This window comes from Emys orbicularis, chromosome 2 (assembly GCF_028017835.1).
Source record: "Emys orbicularis isolate rEmyOrb1 chromosome 2, rEmyOrb1.hap1, whole genome shotgun sequence".
Lineage (NCBI taxonomy): Eukaryota > Metazoa > Chordata > Testudines > Emydidae > Emys > Emys orbicularis.
In genome coordinates this window covers 296,143,275-296,167,607 of record NC_088684.1, presented here as the reverse complement: position 1 = coordinate 296,167,607, position 24,333 = coordinate 296,143,275, and the positions used below count along the sequence as shown (strand labels likewise).

At 39.3% G+C, this 24,333-nt stretch overlaps 1 protein-coding gene across 1 annotated transcript in view; it reads left to right on the top strand.

Moving 5' to 3' along the window:
* SMARCC1 (SWI/SNF related, matrix associated, actin dependent regulator of chromatin subfamily c member 1) overlaps positions 1-24,333 on the top strand; it is a 163,794-nt gene that overhangs the window by 12,877 nt on the left and 126,584 nt on the right. The window contains exons 3-7 of the mRNA XM_065398174.1: positions 6,750-6,835; positions 10,731-10,812; positions 12,961-13,053; positions 20,741-20,810; positions 23,987-24,056. Of these exons, the coding sequence (XP_065254246.1) occupies positions 6,750-6,835; positions 10,731-10,812; positions 12,961-13,053; positions 20,741-20,810; positions 23,987-24,056 (401 nt within the window). The remainder of the gene's footprint in view (positions 1-6,749; positions 6,836-10,730; positions 10,813-12,960; positions 13,054-20,740; positions 20,811-23,986; positions 24,057-24,333) is intronic.

Sequence of the window (24,333 nt, the reverse complement as noted above, 5' to 3'; positions counted from 1 at the left end):
CAGATTTCCCTTGGATTATGGGAACATTAAGGTTGAAGAGGCTGGTGGGCTTTTTTTAGGGTATTAGAAATTCAGGGCAGCTACTCTTTCAGTTGAAATGGGGCATGCATACTCTGAGGCTGGAAGGGAAATTTAAAAATAATGAGGTATGCTTGGTGAACTAGGGAAAAACTGTTCACCCTAGCAGTGCAAGAACAGAATTACCTTTCTCGACTGCTAAAACTTCTAACGGTAATGTTATTTGAGCATATGTATTGTGGTTAGAAAATACATTACCTGAATTATAAATACATGACATGAATTCATAACTACCACTAATCTGCAGTAACTATAAAACTGAGATCTCTCCTATCATAATCAGTTGGAAAGGTTAATGTAATAAAATACTACTCCCTAGACTGACTGACTTACAAATCTCCTTATTGCTTTAAATTTGGAATCTTCAGTATATTCATTGTTTTTATTGATCAGTCAAATCCTCAGAATAGACTTTAAAAACCTTAATCCTGCCAATTGAGAAGAATGGGTTAATACTCCCCAATTTACACCAGTGTCACCTAGATGCATAATTAGCCCACAATACTCTGGGGAAATGACTTGCAAATTTGGCATGTACCATAGACCACCTAAAAATCTCTCTGAAAAGGAATGGTGTATTATTAAATATACAAAGCCAATGTGGAATAATGTTTTGAGGGCTGCAAAGAATTGTTGTTATTCAATCTTAATGCCAATTTGGGAATAATGTGCCTCGAGGTTCCAGTAAAAGATCATGTCTCCATTATGCTAGGTACTCTACACACACGTAATAGAATAATGGTCCGTGTTTAAAAGAGCTTACAAGCTAAGCATATGATGAGAGACAAAAAGTGGACACAACAAATGGGGAGGAAGACTAGTGAGACCACTGTAATAATAAAGAGCAGTCACAGAACACCCCCTGCATCAAGAATTCCATGATTATTATTTTAGACTAAGCTCTTCAGCGTCGGGGACATTTTATTATGTAGCTTTAAAGTGTGGCTATGTAAGAGATTTTTTTTCACCAAGGATTTTAGCTGTTTACTCATGACAAAACACAGCTATACACACCTATTATTAAACAAATAATTTGATAAACAAGAATATCTATGCAAACATGTCAAAAGGGCAATTATTAAACACATGCAATTTTCAGTACCTCCATTAAAATAGTCTAAATATATAACAGGAGTACTTGTGGCACCTTAGAGACTAACAAATTTATTAGAGCATAAGCTTTGGTGGGCTACAACCCACTTCTTCGGATGCATATAGAGTGAAACATATATTGAGGAGATATATATACACACACACAGAGAGCGTTCATGCTCTCTGTATGTGTGTATATATATCTCCTCAATATATGTTTCACTCTATATGCATCCGAAGAAGTGGGTTGTAGCCCACGAAAGCTTATGCTCTAATAAATTTGTTAGTCTCTAAGGTGCCACAAGTACTCCTGTTATTTTTGCGGATACAGACTAACACGGCTGCTACTCTGAAACCTATCTAAATATATAGAATTGTATGGGATCAAATTAAGCCTGTAATGACATTTGAACAATTCCTTATTCCTTTTGTTGCTGTATTAAGAACAAGACCGATCAACCCTAAATAACCAATAGCCTGGTGGTAGGGTGCTCACCTGTGATGTGAGACACCTAGATTCAAGTCCTTGTTGCAAATCAGGCAGAGCAGGGACTTGAATTTGAGTCTCCCACAGTACCCTAACCACAGAATAGCTGTTGGCTATTCTGGATCTGGGGTGTTCTCTCTCTCTTCCTCCCCCGATTTCCCCAGTAATTGCATCCTTTACCTGAGAACTCTTCCTGCCGAATCTTGTTGAAAAAGTATTTTCAGTGGAAAAATTGTCAAATTTTCAGCCAGCTCTAAACTTACAAATATCCTGACTAGTGACCTTGGCAATGAATGTTTAAAATCTGAAGCATGCTTTCCAATTTAAGACTAGAGTTCTCTCTACTGTTTTGTCCACACTCTAGAAAGCAATCCTATATTGACTCCTTAGAGAGAGACTGAATGGGACCTAATGGACCTTTTAAATCTCTAACTGATGTTCTACTCTCAATTCTGGATTTCTGTCTAAAATGTCGTGGGTTTTTTTTGTTTGTTTTTTTTATAATGTGTGGTATGGTATACCCCGTTGATTGGTTGACAGGAAATGGTGCCTTGTATGCTTCAGGTACTATAATAAATAAATAAATCAGAGGTGCATTTAGCAGTAAGTCTGCAAAACAATTTTTTGCTGGTTCTCACAAGATAAACTTTTTTTGTTACAAAAACTTGTACACGGAAAGGGATCTTCAGGACCTGCCCCATCCAGTCTTCCTGCTGCAGAAGTGGAGCCCAGCTGATTGGTTTATAACTCTATTTTTCAAGGATGTCTTCATCAGGAAAACAGCTGGAAACTTTCTTTTTAAAACAAATACTGAGATTCTCCTTTCTCTTTAATCCATTCCACTCCTTTGTTTCTATTTTTCATAGATCGGGGCTCAGTGGTCACCTCTGAAACATTATGATCTTACAATATGTAAGAATCCTGTGCCAGGGGGCTTGGGGAAGAGTGCTGCATTATACATCAAGAATATATGCACTTGTTCTGAGATCCAGAAGGAAGTGGGAGGCAGACCAGTTGAGAGTCTCTGGGTAAAGATAAAAGGGTTAAAAAATAGGGGTGATGTCATGGTAGAGGTCTACTATGCATCATCAAATCAGGAAGAGGCGGTGGATGAGGCATTTCTAGAACAAATAACAGAGGTATCCAAACCCCAAGACCTGGTAGTAATGGAAGAGTTCAACTACCCAGGCAGCTGTTGAAAAAGTGATACAGCAAAATATAACATTTCCAATAAGTTCTTGGAATGTATTGAGGACAATGTTTTGTTACAAAAAGTGGAGGAAGTAATCAGGAGGACAGCTATTTTAGACTTGGTTCTGACAGACATGGAGGAATTGATAGCGAATCTGAAGATGGAAGGCAATTTGGGAGAAAGTGGTCATGAAATTATAGATTTCATGATCCTAAGGAAAGAAAGAAGTGAGAGCAACAGAATAAGGACAATGGACTTCAAAAAAACAAACTCAGAGAACTGGTAGGTAAGGTCCGGTGGGAAGAAAATCTAAAGGAAAAAGGAGTTCAGGAGATCTGGTAGTTTCTCAAGCAGACAGTATTATACACACAACTGCAAACTATCCTGAGATGAAGAATGGAAAGGGGTTACTATGGCTCCATGAGGAGCTCTTTAATGACCTGAAAATCAAAAAGGAATCTGTGATGGGGTGTACCAGACCTCTGAGGCCACGTCATAGCCCACCCCAGAAAAAGGCACAATGGGGTTAGATTTTTACTTGCCCATTTAAAAAAAAAAAAAGACTTTTGAGGGCAAATAAAACATTTACCAAGCACTCAATAAAATGTTAGGACAATCAGAACCAAGCACTTCCCAAAGTACCCAGCTAGGTCCAGGACAATGATTAGCAAAACTGTATGACTTGCATGTGTGAAAGTCTGAGCAATTTAAAATGACATTCTACTTCCTCCCCCTCCCCCCGTTTGGTGTTCTATAATGTAATTTAAATGAAAATCCAGGATTATAAGTGGAATGCAGGGTATTAGTTACCAAGTATTTGTAACTTAACTTTCATGTGTTTAGGAAATGCTGAATAGTTATTGTGACTTTTTTCTGTATTGTAGTTTAAATAACTTACCAAAACAATTGAAACTGGTGTGATTGTATTGCATTATTTTGACAAATAAAATTTGCAGAATTTTAAATTTTTTGGTGCAGAATCCCCCCAGGACTAATGTAGGAACAAAATCAAAAAGACTAAGGCACAAAATGAGTTCCACCTTGTAAGGGACATAAAAGGCAATAAGAAGTGGTTCTTTAAATATATTAGGTGCAAGAGAGAGACAAAGGAAAGTATAAGACTTCTGCTTTGCAGGGAAGAAGATCTAATAACTAACTGATGACATCAAGAAAGTTGAGGTGTTTAATGGCTATTTTGTTTCAAGTTGTCCCAAAAAAGGTTAATGGTGACAGGTACTCAAAACCACAGTGTTAACAACAAGGGGGAAGAAATACAAGCCAAAATAGGGAAAGAAAGGTTAAAGAATATTTAGATAAGTTAGGTGTATTCAAGTCAGCAGGGCCTGATGAAATTCATCCTGGGGTACTTGAGGAACTGGCTTAAGCAATCTTGGAACCATTAGCAGTTACCTCTGAGAAGGTCCTAGAAGACAGGAGAGAGGTACTATGTCTGCCAGTCTTTAAAAAGGGGAACAAAGAGGACCTGGGGTATTATAGACCAGTCAGCCTAACTTAAATACTTGGAAAGATACTAGAACAAATTATTAAACAATCAGTCTGTAAGCACCTGGAGGATAATAGGGTTATAAGGATTTACCAGCATGAATTTGTCAAGAACAAATCATGTCAGACTGACCTAATTTCCTTCTTCGATATGGTTTTATTCTTAACATATGCGCAATGTGCCTCAGGTGGCATGTGACCAGGATTCATCACTAAATTTGTTCCGCTGGTTGGATCATTAGAGTCCCCAGCCCATGCTGAGTACTGATGGGGAGTGAAATGTGAGGGTTACTGGCCTTAATAGCCATACTGGATAGGGGGAAGCAGTAGATGTTATATCTTTTAGTAAGACTTTTGATAGTCCTACATGACATTCTCGTAAGCAAACTCGGGAAATGTGGTCTAGATGAAATTACTATAAGGTGGGTGCAGAACTGGTTGAAAGACCGTACTCAGAGTATTTATAGTTTGCTGTCAAACTGGGAGGGTGTATCTAGTGGGGTTCCACAGGGATCAGCCTTGGGTCCAGTACTAGTCTATATTTTCATTAATAGCTTGGGTAATGAAGTGGAACATATGCTTATAAAATTTGCAGATAACACCAGGCTGGGAGGGAGTTGCAAGCACTATGGAGGACAGGATTAGATTTTAAAACAACCTTGTCCAATTGGATAATTGGTGTGAATTCAACAAGATGAAATTCAATAAAGACAAGTGCAAAGTACTTCATTTAGGAAGGAAAAGTCAAATGCACAACTACAAAATGGGGAATAACTGGCTAGGTGGTAGTACTGATGCAAAGGATCTGGGGGTTAGAGTGGCTCACAAATTGAATGAGACAACAGTATGATGCTGTTTTGAAAAAGGCCAATATCACTGAGAGGCTATTAACAGGAGTGACCTATGTAAGACACAGAAAATAATTGTCCCACTCTGCTTGGCACTGGTGAGGCCTCAGCTAGAGCACTGTGTCCGATTCTGTGTGCCGCGCTTTAGAAAAGATGTGGACAAATTGGAGGGAATCCAGAGGAGAGCAACGAAAATGCTAAAAGATTTAGAAAGCCAGATCTGTGAGGACAGACTCAAAAAACTGGGACTGTTTAGTCTTGAAAAAAGAAGACTGAGGGGGACCTGATAATTCTTCAAATAGGTTAAGGTCTGTTCTAAAGTAGATGACAATCAGTTGTTCTCCATGTCCACTGAAGATAGGACAAGAAGTAATGGGCTTAATCTGCAGCAAGGGAGATTTAGGTTAGATATTAGGAAAAACTTTCTAACTATAAGGGTAGTTAAGCTCTGGAACAGGCTACCAAGTGGGGCTGTGGAATTCCCATTGGAGGGTTAAATAAAATAAATATAAAAATAAATAAATGGAGATATACCTATCTCATAGAGCTGGAAGGGACCCTGAAAGGTCATTGAGTCCAGCCCTCTGTCTTCACTAGCAGGAGCAAGTACTGATTTTGCCCCAGATCCCTAAGTGGCCCCCTCAAGGATTGAACTCATAACCCTGGGTTTAGCAGGCCAATGTTCAAACCACTGAGCTATGTTTGTTTGTTTTGTTTTTTGTTGGTGGTTTGTTTTTAAGTTTGGCAAATGTGTGTCAGGGATGGTCTAGGTCAGTGGTCGGCAACCTTTCAGAAGTGGTGTGCCGAATCTTCATTTATTCACTCTAATTTAAGGTTTCACGTGCCAGTAATACGTTTTAACATTTTTAGAAGGTCTCTTTCTATAAGTCTATAATATAGAACTAAACTATTGTTGTAAATAAGGTTTTTAAAATGTTTAAGAAGCTTCATTTAAAATTAAATTAAAATGCAGAGCCCCCCGGACAGGTGGCCAGGACCTGGGCAGTGTGAGTGCCACTGAAAATCAGCTCATGTGCCGTCTTCGGCACGCGTGCCATAGGTTGCCTACCCCTGGTCTAGGTTTATTTGGTCCTGCCACAGCACAGCAGGCTGGAGTTGATGACTTCTCAAGGTCCCTTCTAGCCCTACATTTCTGTGATTCTGTAGAACATAGATTCTCACATAACTATGAAAATACATATCAGAGTTGGCCTTTGAGCCCCCGATCTGTGGGAAATAGAAATATAAAGGTGTGGAATAGATTAAGATGAAATTTAGGATGCATCTGATCTCTCTGTGTGTTTACAATTAAACTGCTTAATTTTGAATGTGTATTTGTTTTACTACTTGGAATGTTTTTAAGTGAGTGAAGAGTAAAGCTTTATAAAGTAAGCCCCAGATGAAAATGGAATGGTACATTTGTGAGTTCATTGGATTTGTGTTCTGTATAGAGTTGTGTACATTTAATGATGCAAAGCGTATCTTTGCTATCATAGCATTGAAGATGTCACTTTTGGTCAGTGTTCACACTTCTGTCTACTGATTCTAGGCCAAGTGCTTCATGGATTTCAAAGCTGGAGGTACATTATGTCATATTCTTGGTGCTGCTTACAAGTATAAGAATGAACAGGGCTGGTAAGTTTTTACTTGAATTTATACACCTTCTGCATGAAACTAAACAAATGAAATGCCTATTCAAACTACTTGCAATTTAATACACTTCCTTGAAGAGTTGAGTGGGAAAGGGAGTTGAGAAGAGGAATAAATTTTTCTAGCTGATGCTCTATTTAAAGTTATCTAAAGACGAGAAGTATTGTGAACTGATGGATGTAGCTTCAGGGTGGGAGTCAGGATCTCCTGAGTTTATAATCCCATTTTTGCCATTTATTTGCTGTGTAATGGCCAAATTGCTGAATCTCTCTGTGCCTCAGTTTCCCCATCTGTAAAATGTGGATTATTCTTGTGTCCTAGGATATTGTTAGGATTAATTAATGTCTACAAATACAAAGCACCACATAGATACTAATAAATAGAAAATGCTTTGTAATTGTTCATCTGTGTTCATAAATAGAGAATGCAAGTTTCATAAAACCACTGCCTATATAAATATTGATGTGTTCAAAACTGTCCATTTGGAGTCCAGTGGTGTTTATCATGTGTACATTATAATTCAGAAGTCTTTTCCCAAGAGGGAAAGTTACATAATAAGTAAATTATTATCATTGAGAAAATTTCAAAATCTCCAATTGGGAACTAAAAATAGTCAATATAAAGAACAATAACTCAGTTAAAAATAAGGCAGAAATTTCCCCTTCATTTATGTAGTTCTTCAAATGCTATGAAGGCCTGTGAGTGTACCTGGGTTCAGATTACCCCCTGAAGAGCAAATCAAAAGGCAAGAATAAGCCATGTTTTAGTATTATTTTTGTAGGGTAGATGGTGCTGTGCCCCCTAACTGCATTGCAGGACATGAAAAAATAAGAAGCTGACATAAGTTAACTATTGGCAGTCCCTTCTCCCTTTCCTGCAATGCTAATACCCAGCCACAGACAACTGCTACCTGAGATATTCTGAATAGTATGTCTTTCGGGGCCTTTGTGTTTCCTCTGAGTCTCAATGGAAAAGCACCTCAGCTAGCTTCCACACAGTAAATATTCTTTTCGTTTCAGACAAACTTATTTCCCAGTTACAGAAATCTGAATGAGAGCATAACTCTGACATTTGGCCATATCCTCTCTCCTCCCTCTCTTGCTGATCCCTCAAAACTAGCTGGTGTAGTGTCTTGTGTGTGTATGCATGTGGAGTGGGGAAGGAAATGATACTTGAGAATTTAACATTGAGGATCAGATTTAGAACCTGGAATGTTCCCTTCACTGACTTGACCAAATAATATGATGTGCCTGATGCATGATTCTTTGTTTTTCAATGGTATGCATTGTCGCTCTTGGTTAACCTGTTTGTGAATGATCTGTCTTATAGGAGAAGTACCTTTCCTGGTCATAATAGGTATGTCTGAAAAATGCACTTATCCAGTGCAGCTGGACGTACCTTATCATTGTAATTCAAACAGATGTTCTCTAAAACTTGTTGCTCTAGACTTAGTTTCTAGAAATAATTAGTTAAACGAGAAGACAGGAGGACCGCCTAGTGATCTTTTTAAGTGATTTTTTTTTTAATTGTCCAATAAAGTTTGTGCTGCTGTTTATATGTTAAGAAATAACATGAGTGCTTTTAGGTGGAAGGTTAAATAAAATTATGGTAAAAATGTGAATATATGAACGAAGTGAAATGAATCCTTAGTGTTGACTTAGACCAAAATTTTCAAACATGGTTGGTTAAAGCTAAGCACCTAAATAAGTGGCCTGATTTATAGAGATGTTTAAGCCTTAACACATTGTGTTTTGAAAATGGTTGAAATAGTAGAGTCTGAGTTTGAAAACTTGCTTGTGAACATGATCGGTATTTTAATTTTCTTTGTGTCCACTTTCCTAATCCTTAACTTTGTCCCATTAATCTCAATCAGAGCAGCTATCTGAAGATCACATTTTGACCAAAAGGTTGTGAAATGATGTCAGTATGCGTATATTGGGGCAAGATTTTTTTAATCAAAGCAGTTAGAATAATAAGTTATAGATCATCAAGCCCACCCTCTACCAGTCCAGAAGTGTTCCATACACAACCTTTTAAGATTTCTTGTTCTGACAGTCACTGTAAGACTTTGAGATGACATTTATGTTGACATGTAATATTGACATTTAAATATAGAGAACTTTACGGTTGAAAAATAAGCATACAAAAATAAGTGATTGCCCTTAACTTCTTTCTGTTATGTTGGGCATTACAACAAACTCGGTCCTCTGTGGAAAAAATCCCATATCACTGGCTGAAAATCGAAACCACTAGGGAAAGAAACAACCTTTCACAAATGTGAATGTCTAGTGATGTGCACCTCTCTGGTGTATCATAAAGATCCCCCCCATATGGAGGACCATATATGCTGCAATACTTAAGGGCCTCAGGTAGGTAAAGTGGTAGCTGTAATGCCCTTGCTTAGATTAGTAAATTAACATAAAATTACATGAGATTGTGAGGTTATAAATATTTAGGTTAATGAGAGCTTTTGAAGTTGTAAAATTCAAACTTGCACATCAAGATGTGTAAAACTGAATTTAACGTCATTACATATTTACAAGCTGTAACAATCTCTTAGGTGTTTTACTGAAAATAAGTGGTGCTTTGTGTATTTTAAGTATAGTGCCGCTTACTACACTTTGTACACTAACCACCACTTAATCCCTTTTATTGTGTGTAGTACTATGCTTGGACAGAAAGTCATGCACCCCAACTAAGAACCTGATACTGAATTCTTTATCAGCAGCTTCGTTTCTAATCCTTCTGGTTGCCAAAGTGAAGCTCACAACCACTTACTGCAGATAACCACACTGCTAGCGTTTAACAAATTAATAATGCAGGCTGAATTGTTGGAGATCAGAAACTCCTGGAGCCTGTCAAATTGCAGACTCTTGTTGTATCTAAATATATATCCTAACCTTTAAAATTCTTTACAGCTGTCACCCAAATTCTTAGTATTGAGGTGGGAAAGTAAATCATTTTAGATTTGAACGAATCCATCCCATGACTTCAGAAAGAAGCCACATTACTGTGTCTCTGCATCATTGGATTAATAACTTGGGTTATTGTAAAATAATAACTTAACAATAGGCCAAGAATCAGATTCCAGTGTGAGGATGGATGTAATACATTGTTTCAGTTACGTCTACAATATGTATTCCATGCATGGAATAGTGGTTTTTTTTCAGATGTGCCTAGTTCAAAAAAGCACAGTAGTGGATTTAATAAGATGTGCTGCGTGCTTCTGAGGTTAGAATGTAGGCCTACAACTGATTGCTCAACATAACCAATAGACTAGTGAATGCAACAGAAATATAAATAGAAAGCAGTGTTTAAAGATATGAACATTGATTTGCCTGTGTTCCCAGTGCTGTTGTCTCTTGTCGGCTGCTGATGCCATTGTGAGCTCTGTCTCAATAAAAGCAAATGACATTCTCAGCTGCTTTTAATTAATTGCTGTTGTCTGATCGCTCTAGAGAGTATAGAAATGTAGTTAATTGGCTACCTGTCTTGCTCCAAGGTTTTGTTGCTAGTCATGTTGGATAATAGAACTTCAGCCTTGGATTCCATTGTGCTACTAAGAGTTCACAAATCAGCTGCATTTTGTTGATTGGGATTGACTGTTTCTTTTTTACGAAGTGGAGCAAGAGTAACATGGTTGAACCATTTCTATTGTGCTCTAAAACTCTGTAAATAATTTATGTTCATGCATGCAGATACTGTAAGAATCCGTTCTCTGTTAATATTAAGTATACCAATATAATTTGCTAGAATGTGCATAGTTTTAAATATCACTTCTTGGTCAAAACCAAATATAAAAAAGTCTAAAGATTCTTTGCTGTTGAAAATAGGCAAGTTGAAGTCTTTAATATCTTTCAATCATTTTCCTCATTTACAGGCGGAGGTTTGATCTGCAGAATCCATCGCGAATGGATCGAAATGTGGAGATGTTCATGAACATTGAAAAAACACTAGTGCAGGCAAGAAATTTTATAACCATAAACATTTTCTGTTTTGTGTCTCAATGTATTTTCTACTTTCTTTGGGGAAATGACCTTCTAGCTTTTAGGTCCCTTAGAGGTGTGACCTGCATAAGAATTCCAAACTTTGTACCTTTCTTGAATTTGTCTGAATGTAACTTTTCTCTTTTTCAGTCTGATCTTCCTTTCTTCTCATTGAGAATCTCTGAAATTAGTTGGTGTGGATGACTAGGGGGAATACTTAGTACAGAGAAACCTGATAGGGTGGGAAAATAATTTTGAGCTTTAAAATTGTTAAACTATTTTTTAACTTTAAAATAAAATTGAGCATCTACAATCCAGTATCTTTAACAGGTTAAAACATTGTGCTTTAGATTTTAGGAAATGAAGAAGTTATAAACATTTGTGAAACAGAACTAGTCTTGCAAAAGCCTGGCCACTTACGTTAAGGCAGAAAGTGAATTTACTGCTCTTAAAAGGTGCTGGGTTATCAGGGGAGGTGTAGAAGTACATTACGAGCAGCAGCAATAGAAACTTCAACATCTTACCAATGTGCCCCAATCCTGACTTGGAGGGATCACCTTGAGTGTGCAGATAATTAATTTTGTTCATCAAAGTCCACCCTTGGCTCGTCTGAGACTGCCAGCAAGGTAAAAGTTCTCATTCTGTTTCTGATGAGAATACCTCTCCACAAGTAAATGGACTGAAACTCCAACTCATTTTGTCTGAGCCATAGAACAGCTACCATATGGTAGCAGCTCATTCCTGTCCAGAGTCAAATTTGAATCATTGACCTAGAGGTGGAAAAACTCTGTATCCCATTACTCATCCCTTGTCCTTGTGCCATTACAGTGATCTACTCACTTCCCCACCAGAGCAGGTCAATTTAAAATTAAGTTTATTACTGTGTCAGTGATTGTTTCCTATGATAATCTGTAGGGTCTAGGCCAATACTCTTGCTTGTACTACTTTCAAGATGTACTTTTCAAGTATTTAGCAAAATCAGAAACAGGAGGGAAAGAACCCCAAAAGTGACACTCTTCCTTGACATTTCGGAATAAATTGTTTTGCTGTGATTTGATTAAAGATAGCTGGATATTCACTTTATTTTAAAATAAACATTTAGTGTGGCTAAAACCATTGTTCTAGGCAATGTAGAAATCTGTAGACACTAGTGCTGTAGGGTGAGATCCTAGTCTGGATGTATCGAACATGGTGTTTAGTTTTCCATTTACAGTAGCATGCTCAGGACTTGATCCAAAGCATAGTGAAGTTGAGAATCTTTCCATTTTCTTCAATGGACCGAGAACATGCTGGTGCACAGAACTCAGGCGGGGTGAGCAGGGCAGCCACCCAGGGTACGAAAAAATGGGTTAGCGTGGGGGGTATCACAGTCCTCCCTGCCCTGCTCCCCGAGCCAGGCTGCCTCTGCACAGCTGGATGCTCCCCAGGCAGAGCTCCGTCCACCACGCTCTTGCCTGTCCCTCAATGGAGCCCAGCACTGACCGGTGAAATCCTCTGAAGCAATCCCCTCCCCGCGGAGCCCAGCTGCCATGAGGTGTTCCCCAAGGCACTTGCATACTGCTGCCCTGACACTACTGGAGCATCTCATGGCGGCTGGGCTCCATTGGCAGGGACCAGCTCCAGGGGTGGTGCCAGGCCCCTTTAGGGGAGAGGCAAAAGCGTGTTGGGGCACAACTCAGAGCTGTGCTGCCCACCCTGCCTGGGGAGTGCCCATCTGTGCAGAGGTGGCCCAGCTCAGGGAAAAGGGCAGAGAGGGCTGCCAGGCAGCCAGCCAGTGCCCCAGCTCCCACCAGCTTTTGATCCGTTAGCTCCTGGCAGGAGGCAACAGTTCTCAAACCGTAGGGCATGCCCCCACAGTTTGAAAACCTCTCTGCTAAATGGAAGGCAGAAATTGGGAGGGGGGCACATGACCCCATGTCCCCACCCACCCACCCACACATCACCTCTAGGGGGTGCAAATATGCTTGCTTGCCATGGGCACTAAAATGCCTAGTTAGGCTCTGCACAGAACCTTTGCATTAATGTTTGTCAAGCAGTAATGTTTAATGCAGTAATTAATCCCTGATGGGTTCATGCCTTTGATCCACTAGTTTCTGATTTAAAGTTTTGTCTTTTCTCCTCTAGAATAATTGTCTGAGCAGACCAACAATCTACCTCATTCCAGATATCGAATTGAAGTTGGCTAATAAACTAAAGGACATTGTCAAACGTCACCAGGTAACAGACGTTTGTAGCAGCCTTGCATTTTTGTAGGTTAAGTTTTTGCAGCTGTTTATAAAGGACAACTGTAGAGATATTACTTTAGAATTGGGCTTCCAAAAATTAAATAGTATAGAGGAGCAATGGGCAACCAGTGGCCTGGGACTGCATTGGTCTTTCCGGATCATTTTATTTGGCCTGCCGACAGTTAACAGATGACTTATTCTGCTGTGACATTTATTTTTATTGCTCAACTTTTTTGCTGTGATAAACATACTGAGAGTATAAAATCTTGTTTCAATGTGGAAAACTGATCACTAGGGGGATTGGTTGTGGGCTTCCTTGGGTTGCATGTATGCTGAATACAAGGAAATTCAATACCCTGAAACATCAGGTCTGTATCCACTGCACCACAAGTGTGGTGGGAAGTGGTGCGTTGACAAACCTGTGGCTGATACTTTTGTCTTAATTTTTTTTTAAACAAGTGATAAAATTATAAAGAAAAGTCTTTCATGAACAGTGGAAGCGTGAATATCTTTTTACTGAAAATGGACATAAGCCTCAGTGCCTCATTTGTTTGCAAGTCATGGCAGTGACAAAAGAATATAACTTGAACCATTTCTACAGCACCAGTCGCAATGCCGAGTATGACAAATATACTGCTAATGGTCGATGTGAAATGCAAATGGAAAAGGCATTTCCACTTGATGAGAAAATGGTTAAAAAAAAAAATTCAAACCAGTATAACTTTCTCAATATATAGTTTTGCAAAGAGTTTCAGATATGCATGAACCTGTGGAAGAAAAGTTAACCAAAATTATGCTCAATTGTTCTTCATTTCTTTTGACACTAGAGTACAGATGTGTCAGATGCAGGTCAGCTACTGACATATGTCCAGACGATTTACACTAGTTTTAACGTGCATGAAGAGCTTTTGAAGTTAGCCTCATTACACAGAACGAGAAAGGGCCCAGATATTTTTGGTGCAATTCAGGAGGCTGTTGCAGATTTTCAAAAAGTTGCCTGCTGCTGTCACGGACAGACCACCTACTATGTTTACATCACAGGTCGGATTTGCACATTTTTTGAAGCACAGTGAAGTGAATTGCCCAACACTGCACTGCATTATTCATCAAAAGTCGCTGTGTGGAAAATCACTGAACTTCGATCATGTCATGAATGTGGTCATGAAAGTTACAAACATAATCTAAGGTGGCAACAATAGCAAATTTGTGGTTTTTCTCAGTGAAGTGTATGTAAAGTATGGCGACTTGGAGCCATACACTGAAGTATGATGGATGAATCATGATCATAGACTATCAGGGTTGGAAGGGACCTCAGGAGGTCATCTAGTCCAACCCCCTGCTCAAAGCAGGACCAATCCCCAGACAGATTTTTGCCCCAGATCCCTAAATGGCCCCCTCAAGGATTGAACTCGCAACCCTGGGTTTAGCAGGCCAATGCTCAAACCACTGAGCTATCCCCCCCCCACTACACTTGATCTTAGCTCACAGAGAGCCGAGAAGCGATAAATGATAAATGTCTTGAGAGATTATTGTATGCAGTGTTGTAGCTGTGTGGATCCCAGGATATTAGAGAGACAAGGTGGGTGAGGTAATATCTTTTGTTGGTGACAGAGACAAGCTTTCGAGCTTACACGGAGGTTGGTCCAATAAAAAAATATTGCCTCACCCATTTTGTCTCTCTTGACAGATTATTTGCACTTTGAGGGGATATTGTCACCTTTTTGAAAAACACTGCAAGTTCTGATACTAGGGAGTTTCAGGAAAAAATGGAAGATTCTGTTTTTCTGTAATATGGCATTTTTGGCTGATAGAACCTGACATTTGAATCCGAAATTGCAAGGCACGGACCAGATATGTTGGATTTCATTGCTCACCTGGGTGGTTTCTGAGTAAGCTTGAATTTTTTAACTCTCTCCTGTTGGGTTTGGATTTTGGCCACTTTACAATATGTGCTGCATTTGCATTGAAACTGCAAGCGTGCCAAGTCAGTGTTTAGCGGGTGCACCACTGGCATTGAAATGCTGCAGCTTAATTTCCACCAATGTTTTAAGGATTTTGAAAGTCTTTCACCTCACCTCATCCGTTTTAATGATTCATTTGCATCTGTTGTCAATGAACAGCAACTAGAACTGAGCAGACTGCAGGCTGATCCTTTTTTTTTTTTTGGGGGGGGGGGGGGGGGGGAAGAAGGATGAAAGGGGCATTCAATTTTGGAAACTGCTTCCTGAATCCCATTTCCCAAATCCGAGAGAGTGGTCACTGAAATTGTGTTCTGTGTTTGGGGCTACTTACGCTTGTGAAAGTAACTTTTCTACATTGAATCATTTGAAGTCTAAGGAAGGAACCAACTGACTGATGAAACTCTTCCCGCTTATGATATAGATGTGCCCTCCTTAGGAGATGGGGGAAAGCCGACTGCTGCAGAGGAGCGTGTGGATCGGACACAGACTTCCCTTAGGGGAGAGTCTGATGATAGAGAATCTCCAGGTTATAGTCAGGAGCAGAGGACTGAAAAGTATAATGTAAGGGCCGGATCAGATGATAAACAGCCACATAAAAAAGAATCTGGCACATCAGAAAAAGACAGGCTAATAAACAGGGACAAGTTTTTAAAGTGCTTGTACACAAATGCCAGAAGTCTAAATAATAAGATGGGTGAACTAGAGTGCCTTGTGATAAAGGAGGATATAGATATAATAGGCATCACAGAAACCTGGTGGACTGAGAGCAATCAATGGGACACAATCATTCCGGGGTACAAAATATATCGGAAGGACAGAACAGGCCGTGCAGGGGGAGGAGTGGCACTATATGTTAAAGAAAGTGTAGATTCAAATGAAGTAAAAATCTTAAGCGAATCCACAGGTTCCATAGAGTCTCTATGGATAGAAATTTCATGCTCTAGTAAAAATATAACATTAGGGATCTATTATCGACCACCTGACCAGGACAGTAATAGTGATGATGAAATGCTAAGGGAAATTAGAGAGGCTATCAAAATTAAGAACCCAATAATAGTGGGGGATTTCAATTATCCCCATATTGACTGGGAACATTTCACTTCAGGACGAAATGCAGAGATAAAATTTCTCGATACTTTAAATGACTGCTTCATGGAGCAGCTGGTACGGGAACCCACAAGGGGAGAGGTGACTCTAGATTTAATCCTGAGTGGAGCGCAGGAGCTGGTCCAAGAGGTAACTATAGCGGGACCGCTTGGAAATAGTGACCATAATACAATAGCATTCAACATGCCTGTGGTGGGAAGAACACCTCAACTGCCCAACACTGTGGCCTTTAATTTCAAAAGGGGGAACTATACAAAAATGAGGGGGTTAGTTAGACAAAAGTTAAAAGGTTCAGTGACTAAAGTGAAATCCCTGCAAGTTGCGTGGGCCCTTTTTAAAGACACCATAATAGAGGCTCAACTTCAATGTATACCCCAAATTAAGAAAAACAGTAAAAGAACTAAAAAAGAGCCACCGTGGCTTAACAACCATGTAAAAGAAGCAGTGAGAGATAAAAAGACTTCCTTTAAAAAGTGGAAGTCAAATCCTAGTGAGGCAAATAGAAAGGAGCACAAACACTGCCAGCTTAAGTGCAAGAGTGTAATAAGAAAAGCCAAAGAGGAGTTTGAAGAACGGCTAGCCAAAAACTCCAAAGGTAATAACAAAATGTTTTTTAAGTACATCAGAAGCAGGAAGCCTGCTAAACAACCAGTGGGGCCCCTTGACGATGAAAATACAAAAGGAGCGCTTAAAGATGATAAAGTCATTGCGGAGAAACTAAATGGATTCTTTGCTTCAGTCTTCACGGCTGAGGATGTTAGGGAGATTCCCAAACCTGAGCTGGCTTTTGTAGGTGACAAATCTGAGGAACTGTCACAGATTGAAGTATCACTAGAGGAGGTTTTGGAATTAATTGATAAACTCAACATTAACAAGTCACCGGGACCAGATGGCATTCACCCAAGAGTTCTGAAAGAACTCAAATGTGAAGTTGCGGAACTATTAACTAAGGTTTGTAACCTGTCCTTTAAATCGGCTTCGGTACCCAATGACTGGAAGTTAGCTAATGTAACGCCAATATTTAAAAAGGGCTCTAGGGGTGATCCCGGCAATTACAGACCGGTAAGTCTAACGTCGGTACCGGGCAAATTAGTTGAAACAATAGTAAAGAACAAAATTGTCAGACACATAGAAAAACATAAACTCTTGAGCAATAGTCAACATGGTTTCTGTAAAGGGAAATCGTGTCTTACTAATCTATTAGAGTTCTTTGAAGGGGTCAACAAACATGTGGACAAGGGGGATCCGGTGGACATAGTGTACTTAGATTTCCAGAAAGCCTTTGACAAGGTCCCTCACCAAAGGCTCTTACGTAAATTAAGCTGTCATGGGATAAAAGGGAAGGTCCTTTCATGGATTGAGAACTGGTTAAAGGACAGGGAACAAAGGGTAGGAATTAATGGTAAATTCTCAGAATGGAGAGGGGTAACTAGTGGTGTTCCCCAAGGGTCAGTCCTAGGACCTATCCTATTCAATTTATTCATAAATGATCTGGAGAAAGGGGTAAACAGTGAGGTGGCAAAGTTTGCAGATGATACTAAACTACTCAAGATAGTTAAGACCAAAGCAGATTGCGAAGAACTTCAAAAAGATCTCACAAAACTAAGTGATTGGGCAACAAAATGGCAAATGAAATTTAATGTGGATAAATGTAAAGTAATGCACATTGGAAAAAATAACCCCAACTATACATACAACATGATGGGGGCTAATTTAGCTACAACGAGTCAGGAAAAAGATCTTGGCGTCATCGTGGATAGTTCTCTAAAGATGTCCACGCAGTGTGCAGAGGCGGTCAAAAAAGCAAACAGGATGTTAGGAATCATTAAAAAGGGGATAGAGAATAAGACTGAGAATATATTATTGCCCTTATATAAATCCATGGTTCGCCCACATCTCGAATACTGTGTACAGATGTGGTCTCCTCACCTCAAAAAAGATATTCTAGCACTAGAAAAGGTTCAGAAAAGAGCAACTAAAATGATTAAGGGTTTAGAGAGGGTCCCATATGAGGAAAGATTAAAGAGGCTAGGACTCTTCAGTTTGGAAAAGAGAAGACTAAGGGGGGACATGATAGAGGTGTATAAAATCATGAGTGATGTTGAGAAAGTGGATAAGGAAAAGTTATTTACTTATTCCCATAATACAAGAACTAGGGGTCACCAAAAGAAATTAATAGGCAGCAGGTTTAAAACAAATAAAAGGAAGTTCTTCTTCACGCAGCGCACAGTCAACTTGTGGAACTCCTTACCTGAGGAGGTTGTGAAGGCTAGGACTATAACAATGTTTAAAAGGGGACTGGATAAATTCATGGTGGCTAAGTCCATAAATGGCTATTAGCCAGGATGGGTAAGAATGGTGTCCCTAGCCTCTGTTCGTCAGAGGATGGAGATGGATGGCAGGAGAGAGATCACTTGATCATTGCCTGTTAGGTTCACTCCCTCTGGGGCACCTGGCATTGGCCACTGTCGGTAGACAGATACTGGGCTAGATGGACCTTTGGTCTGACCCAGTACGGCCTTTCTTATGTTCTTATGTTCTTATGTTCTCCTTAGTGCACAGGCAGGCTCAAGCGCGAGTTTCACTCTGACAGGCCAGGTACTGTAACAATGATAAACAGCAGAGAAAAACATGAAGATATTTTTATTTTTTGTTTTCATTCATTTATTAATCCCCCTCCTCTTCTGGACACTGAAAAAAAGTTAGTGAAAGGTTTAGGTTGAATCTTCTTTTAAAAAAAAATAATAATAAAAATTCAAGGTTGTGCTAAAAGGGGCTTTTATTTTGAATAACACTTTGGTTTTACAGTGTTAATACAGGGTTAGCTGTATGTTAACATGTTATATTGTGGCAAACGTTTCTGAGTTATGCACTATATAACCTCTTTAAAAGAATGTTGGGCCCACCAAAGGGTTTTAATGGATTTTGTGGCCCTATTCTTCTTAAAGTTGCTCATCCCTGGTATAGAGAAAGGAGTGTTTTTGTGGCCAAAGCACACCTGGGTAGAGGATGGTCTAGTTCTATTCCTGGCTATATTATAGACTTCTGTGTGTTTTTAGGCAAGTCACTTAAGCATCTATCTCAGTTTCCCTGTCTTTAAAATGGCAATAATACTTACCTTCTTCACTGGGAGGATGATGATTAACTCCTTCATGTATAAAAACGAGTTTGAGATGTGAAATGGGCTGTGTAAGTGTAAAGTAGTAAATTTTAGGAGAATGGGATTTACTTTGCCATCTGAACAGCCTTCTGGTGGTATCTCTCTCATACTCTGCTCTCATCTTAAATGTGTCTCTTCTCCCATGCATAGGTCTCCTAACTTTTTTCCCTTTGCAGATGGTAGCCTTGTCTGCTGAATGCTTTGATTTATTCATCATTCTGTTTCTTGTAACTTAACCATATGCTCTCTACTGTCCTAGTATCTAATTCTGTAAAATATGTTTTGGAATACAGTTTGTGTGAAAAATGATATACAACATTTCCATTTCTGTAAATACATCTCCCTCCACCTAAGAAAAATTCCATAGATTTTGAAGAAATATATCTGTAGAGTCCGATTGTCCCTTGGGTCTGATTCTGTCTGCTGTGTAGTGACTATGAGACTCTATGTAGTATGTTGGATAATCTTGATGTTTTTAGTGCAGAGGAAAGGCAATTCTGTATTATAGATACACCAGTCAAGCAATATGGCATCCTCAGCTAACAAATATCTATTTTTTTAAAGCAATAAACAGTTGAATATTATAATATTTAAATGGACACTATCAACTTGAAAATACATAATTTCAGACAGACATGTTTATCTTTTACTGTTGCAAGTAACACCTAAAATTACTCTGACAAAGAAGTCAGTGAAAATAGCGTATCTTTTATAATTTACTATGAGCATTTGACAGAGCTTTGAATATTGTCAGTGTCATTGTTTTCTCCTTCATAGTTGTCTTTTCCCTTGTTAAACAGATCCTTTTAAACATTGAAGGGGGAGCAGAACAGCCCTCTTTTCTTTTTTTTTTTTTTTCCTTTTTTTTTTCTTTAAGGAACTCTTTTTTAGGTTTGTTTAAAGTTCAGGACATGCTATTTAAAGGGGGATCCATCAGAAATTGGAATTTTTTTAGTCTAAAAAAAAAATCAAGTTGACAGTGTCACTTTAAAATTACAGTTTGGATCAAAGTGTGTTTATATTCAAACACAATTATGGGTATCTTCTCATAGGAACGTACACAATAGACTTGCATAAACTGAGATTTGGGAAAGTGAAGAATGAGGAAAGAAAGAGAAAAGCAGTGAGAGGAAAGAAAAGATTGAGGTGAGAAGGGCCAAGGAGATACCAGATGGAGACAGGATGGTGTGCCGGAAGCAATCCTTCTTAAAATATAGAAAAGCATAGTTAAGGGAAAGAGAGAACCTCCAAAAGATGAACAGTAACCTACTTTTCTGCTACCTTTAGAATATTGGAAGTAATTGGGTTGGGCACTTAGGTTCTGGATCTTACTATATTATAACTAAAATCACATTAATGTTTCTGAAATGGAAAGTTTTTTTCTGTTTGTAGGAGGAAGTTATTTCTGTATAGCTATAGAATCTCAAGCAGTGTTTCACTTTTTTCCATAGGGAACCGTCACTGATGAGAAGGCAAAGGCCACCCACCATATTTATCCTAATCCTACCTCACTGGATGATGGTAAATCATACAGAGTTTGTCTATGAATCTTGTAACTAAAACGCTTAACTGCTAAAGTGATGGTTGCTATACAAAGCCACTAGGTAGGAAGATGCACTCAGCTTAATACTGAGAGCTGTTCAGAAAGCAGTAACTTTTAAGATTTCACTTAAAATGGTTTGTAGTCCTAAATGTCGTGCATCACAATATGGGGGTTGGTGGGTTGGGGTACAATGAGTGTTTTTATAGATCTGGAACTATATTTTCTGGAAAGCATATGATGATGTAGGCCTTGATGGAGTGAAAGTCTGTGCTATTAGCATTAAGCCCTGGCAGTGTGCTGGGTGCTGCGTAAAACAGATGATCACATTCCATGCCTCAGAATTTATAATCTAGAGGAGATGCGAAGGAAAATCAAGACTATGGAAGAGCGAAAGGAAGGAGTGGTCATAGATGACAAAAATTTTACGAATTGGTGGTGTAAGTAGGGCTTGAGACTGAACCTACCATGGACCACCTCACCTTGATGATTTGTTTTTGCCCCTGATCTCTGGGTGGTAGAGCTAATCCATACAAAATTATGTATTTCAAACCACATTCAATGGGATTGTGGCTAAAATAGCACCACATCGACACTTCCAGGACTAAGTACAAAAATGACACGGAAAACTAAGTTGAGACAGGATTGATAGTATATAAGAATAGGCAAAAAGGTTAAATGTTCTGCTTTCCTAATAGTACCTCTTAAGAAACAGAACCAGATCTGTGGTAGAGAACACTGGAGCCAAAATAAAACGCATAAGAATTAAAAACTACTTTGTATAGTTTCATAGGGATAGAAGTGTGGTTAGCATCCTTGCTTCCCAGTGTGTGTCTGCATTGGTTAAGCCACAAGTGGCAGTGAAAGCAATATCAATGAAAATTAATGAAATGAGTGGGTTAGATAAATCAAGACCATATTGCAGTTCTCATTGAGACAAACTATGAAACTTCAGATAATAATCTAGAAGCATTTTATCATGCTTGTATCATACAACATCTAGCTAGCTATTAAAGAACCTTACTTGTTAAGATAAGACTACAAAAAGTGTCTTTTCAAATTTCATTGTCCAATTTAACTTTGTTTCTGTGGAACTGGATTTCCCTCATGCAGCATATCACAAAGAAAGCTGCAATAGTGTTGAGTTATGCCCTGGCATCTGATTTCCACTAGATGGGAGTGTTTAGCTCTGTGTAGACTGCAGCATGTTGTTTTTTATCCTTTGGCATCCCTTGGTTGAATGTGTTTTGCACTCTGAGGGGCATAATGCTGGTACATAACTACCTCATTTGTGTTCAGAAGCTCTCTTTAATCCATTTGTTTCCTGAATAGGGATGAGTGCAGTTTGACATCTGTGACGAACTTGCAACTATATTCTTAGATAGAGATACATGGCTCTGTTTAAGTCCCGACTTTACTGAGCTTCAGGGACCGCTTGACTGCAATGGAGCCATGAACTCAAGAAATACTGTTGCATAGTTCAGACTCTCAATCTAACCTACAATTTAAAAATCAGTTTGATGGATAGTGTTCTCCAAATTTCTAAACACCTCTCCCCCTTCTCCAATGCCATGGGTGGTGGGGGGAATTAATATTTTAAGACACCTTTTAGAAACAGCTAGCATCATTCAGAAACACAACTATTGTCTCTGTAGTGCCAGATACCTATCTAACTATATTGGAACCATGCTCATGCTCTTACTGCAAGATACGCAAAAACTCATTTTCATTGTCCCTGGTTTGGCCAGTATCCAAGCACCAATTGTTATTACAGGTGTCTTAGTAACAGCATTCTGCATGAAGGAAACAAGAATTGGATTACTAGTCTCACTAGGTCAGCATTGCCTTGGAAGATCTGCTGAGTTAGCACATTCTTTTCCTTTAAGTTATGCCTTAGGAATTATTTTGGGGGTGTTCTATGGCCTGTACTATACAGGAGGTCAAATAGATATCACAATGGTCCCTGCTTGCTTTAGAATCTATGAATTTTCCCTCATGTAAGTCTAGTATTTCTCACTTCAAAACCATCTTCCTGAAAGAGGAGCATTTTTAAGGATTGTATCTGGTACACTTTATCTAGAAGTTTAATTCCTGCGAAACAGGCTGATGTGTGTAAATCAAACTAGGGGAATGAGTGACTGGCTATTCAGAGCTCTGACAAGGACACAGTGGTGCGGTGGGACAGATATTTTCCAATTGACAAGAAAAACGTCCAGAGGGAAAGGGTTGGGCTTCAAACCTTACACTAGTTAGAACAGATATATTTGTCCTGGGGAACTAGACTTCCTGGCTCTCTCCACCTTACTTGTGCCTCTTAAGCAGCCCCTTACTGAACCTTGTGCTGCAGGATCTGTTCTATGCTCCATACCAGGTTCTCAGTCTGATATGTTAGAGTTAGAAACTAGCAGCAGGCAGGGAGAGACGACCAGCTAGAATCAGGGGGCAGGCTGGGAGAGGGACAGTTTTCAAGGGCAGGCAAGTCTTAACCCAGCTCTACCTCCCATCAGCTAGAAATCCTCCTTCTCTAGTACAGTGCCTTCAAGTGACCACTTTCAAGCCTTTACACACTGACCAGTCACCAGGGTGCTAAAACTCTGGGGATTAGCCAGTGACCTCAGGGTTAAAGTCTGCAGTGTATATGCAGTGCCAGCAATGGAGACTTAAACTCTTCAAGTGGGTTTATTCTTGTGGACAAATTGGTAGTGGGTCCATTTATGAATCAATAGAGGCCTAAAAGGAATACAATAGGCCTTTGTTTAAAAAAAAAAAAAAAAATCTTTAAATTGTAGTGTGGCAACAAGGCTGCTCAGATGCCCTATGTTTGCAGCAGCTCTACTCTTTACCTATCTCATTCTGCTACTCAGGACTGCAGATCTTGCATTTCTAATGGCCCACTGCAGATCTTGTCCAAAGGCCAGGAGTAAGGTTTTTAGGACAGATGCAGAGTCCAAACGGAAGCTAATGATATCTTGCTGCTTACCCGCAGCACACTGTAGTTGAGTTAAAGAAATGTATCTTAAAAAACAGCCTGCAGCTTCACTGCCTCCTCTGACATTTGGTAGAGGTGACTGAAATAAATCCTGCTCTTATTATGGCAGGGCCCCACTGCTTGAGTTAGCTCACTATCTCAATCTGACTTTGTTTTTTTGTTTTGCAGATGAATGGTTGAGACCTGTGATGAAGAAAGATAAGCAGGTGTTGGTGCACTGGGGCTTTTACCCAGACAGGTAAAGAAAGGAAAAGGGGAGAGACCCTTCATCTCTAAATCCTGAAAAAGCTTGTTAAAAAAGAGAAGTGTTAAGTCTTAGAAGTTTGAAATTGCAGATGATTTAATCCATCATTTCATACAGATGAACTGTTCCTCTTGGTTTCACACGTCTTATTTCTCCTGATGTCAAACCACCTTCTGCTCTGCAGCTGTGATTAAGTTTAGTGAACTTGCACGTTGTTTTCCAGAACAAAATAGTGACATCCCAGCTTTGTATGGCCGGTAGTTGTGCTCTT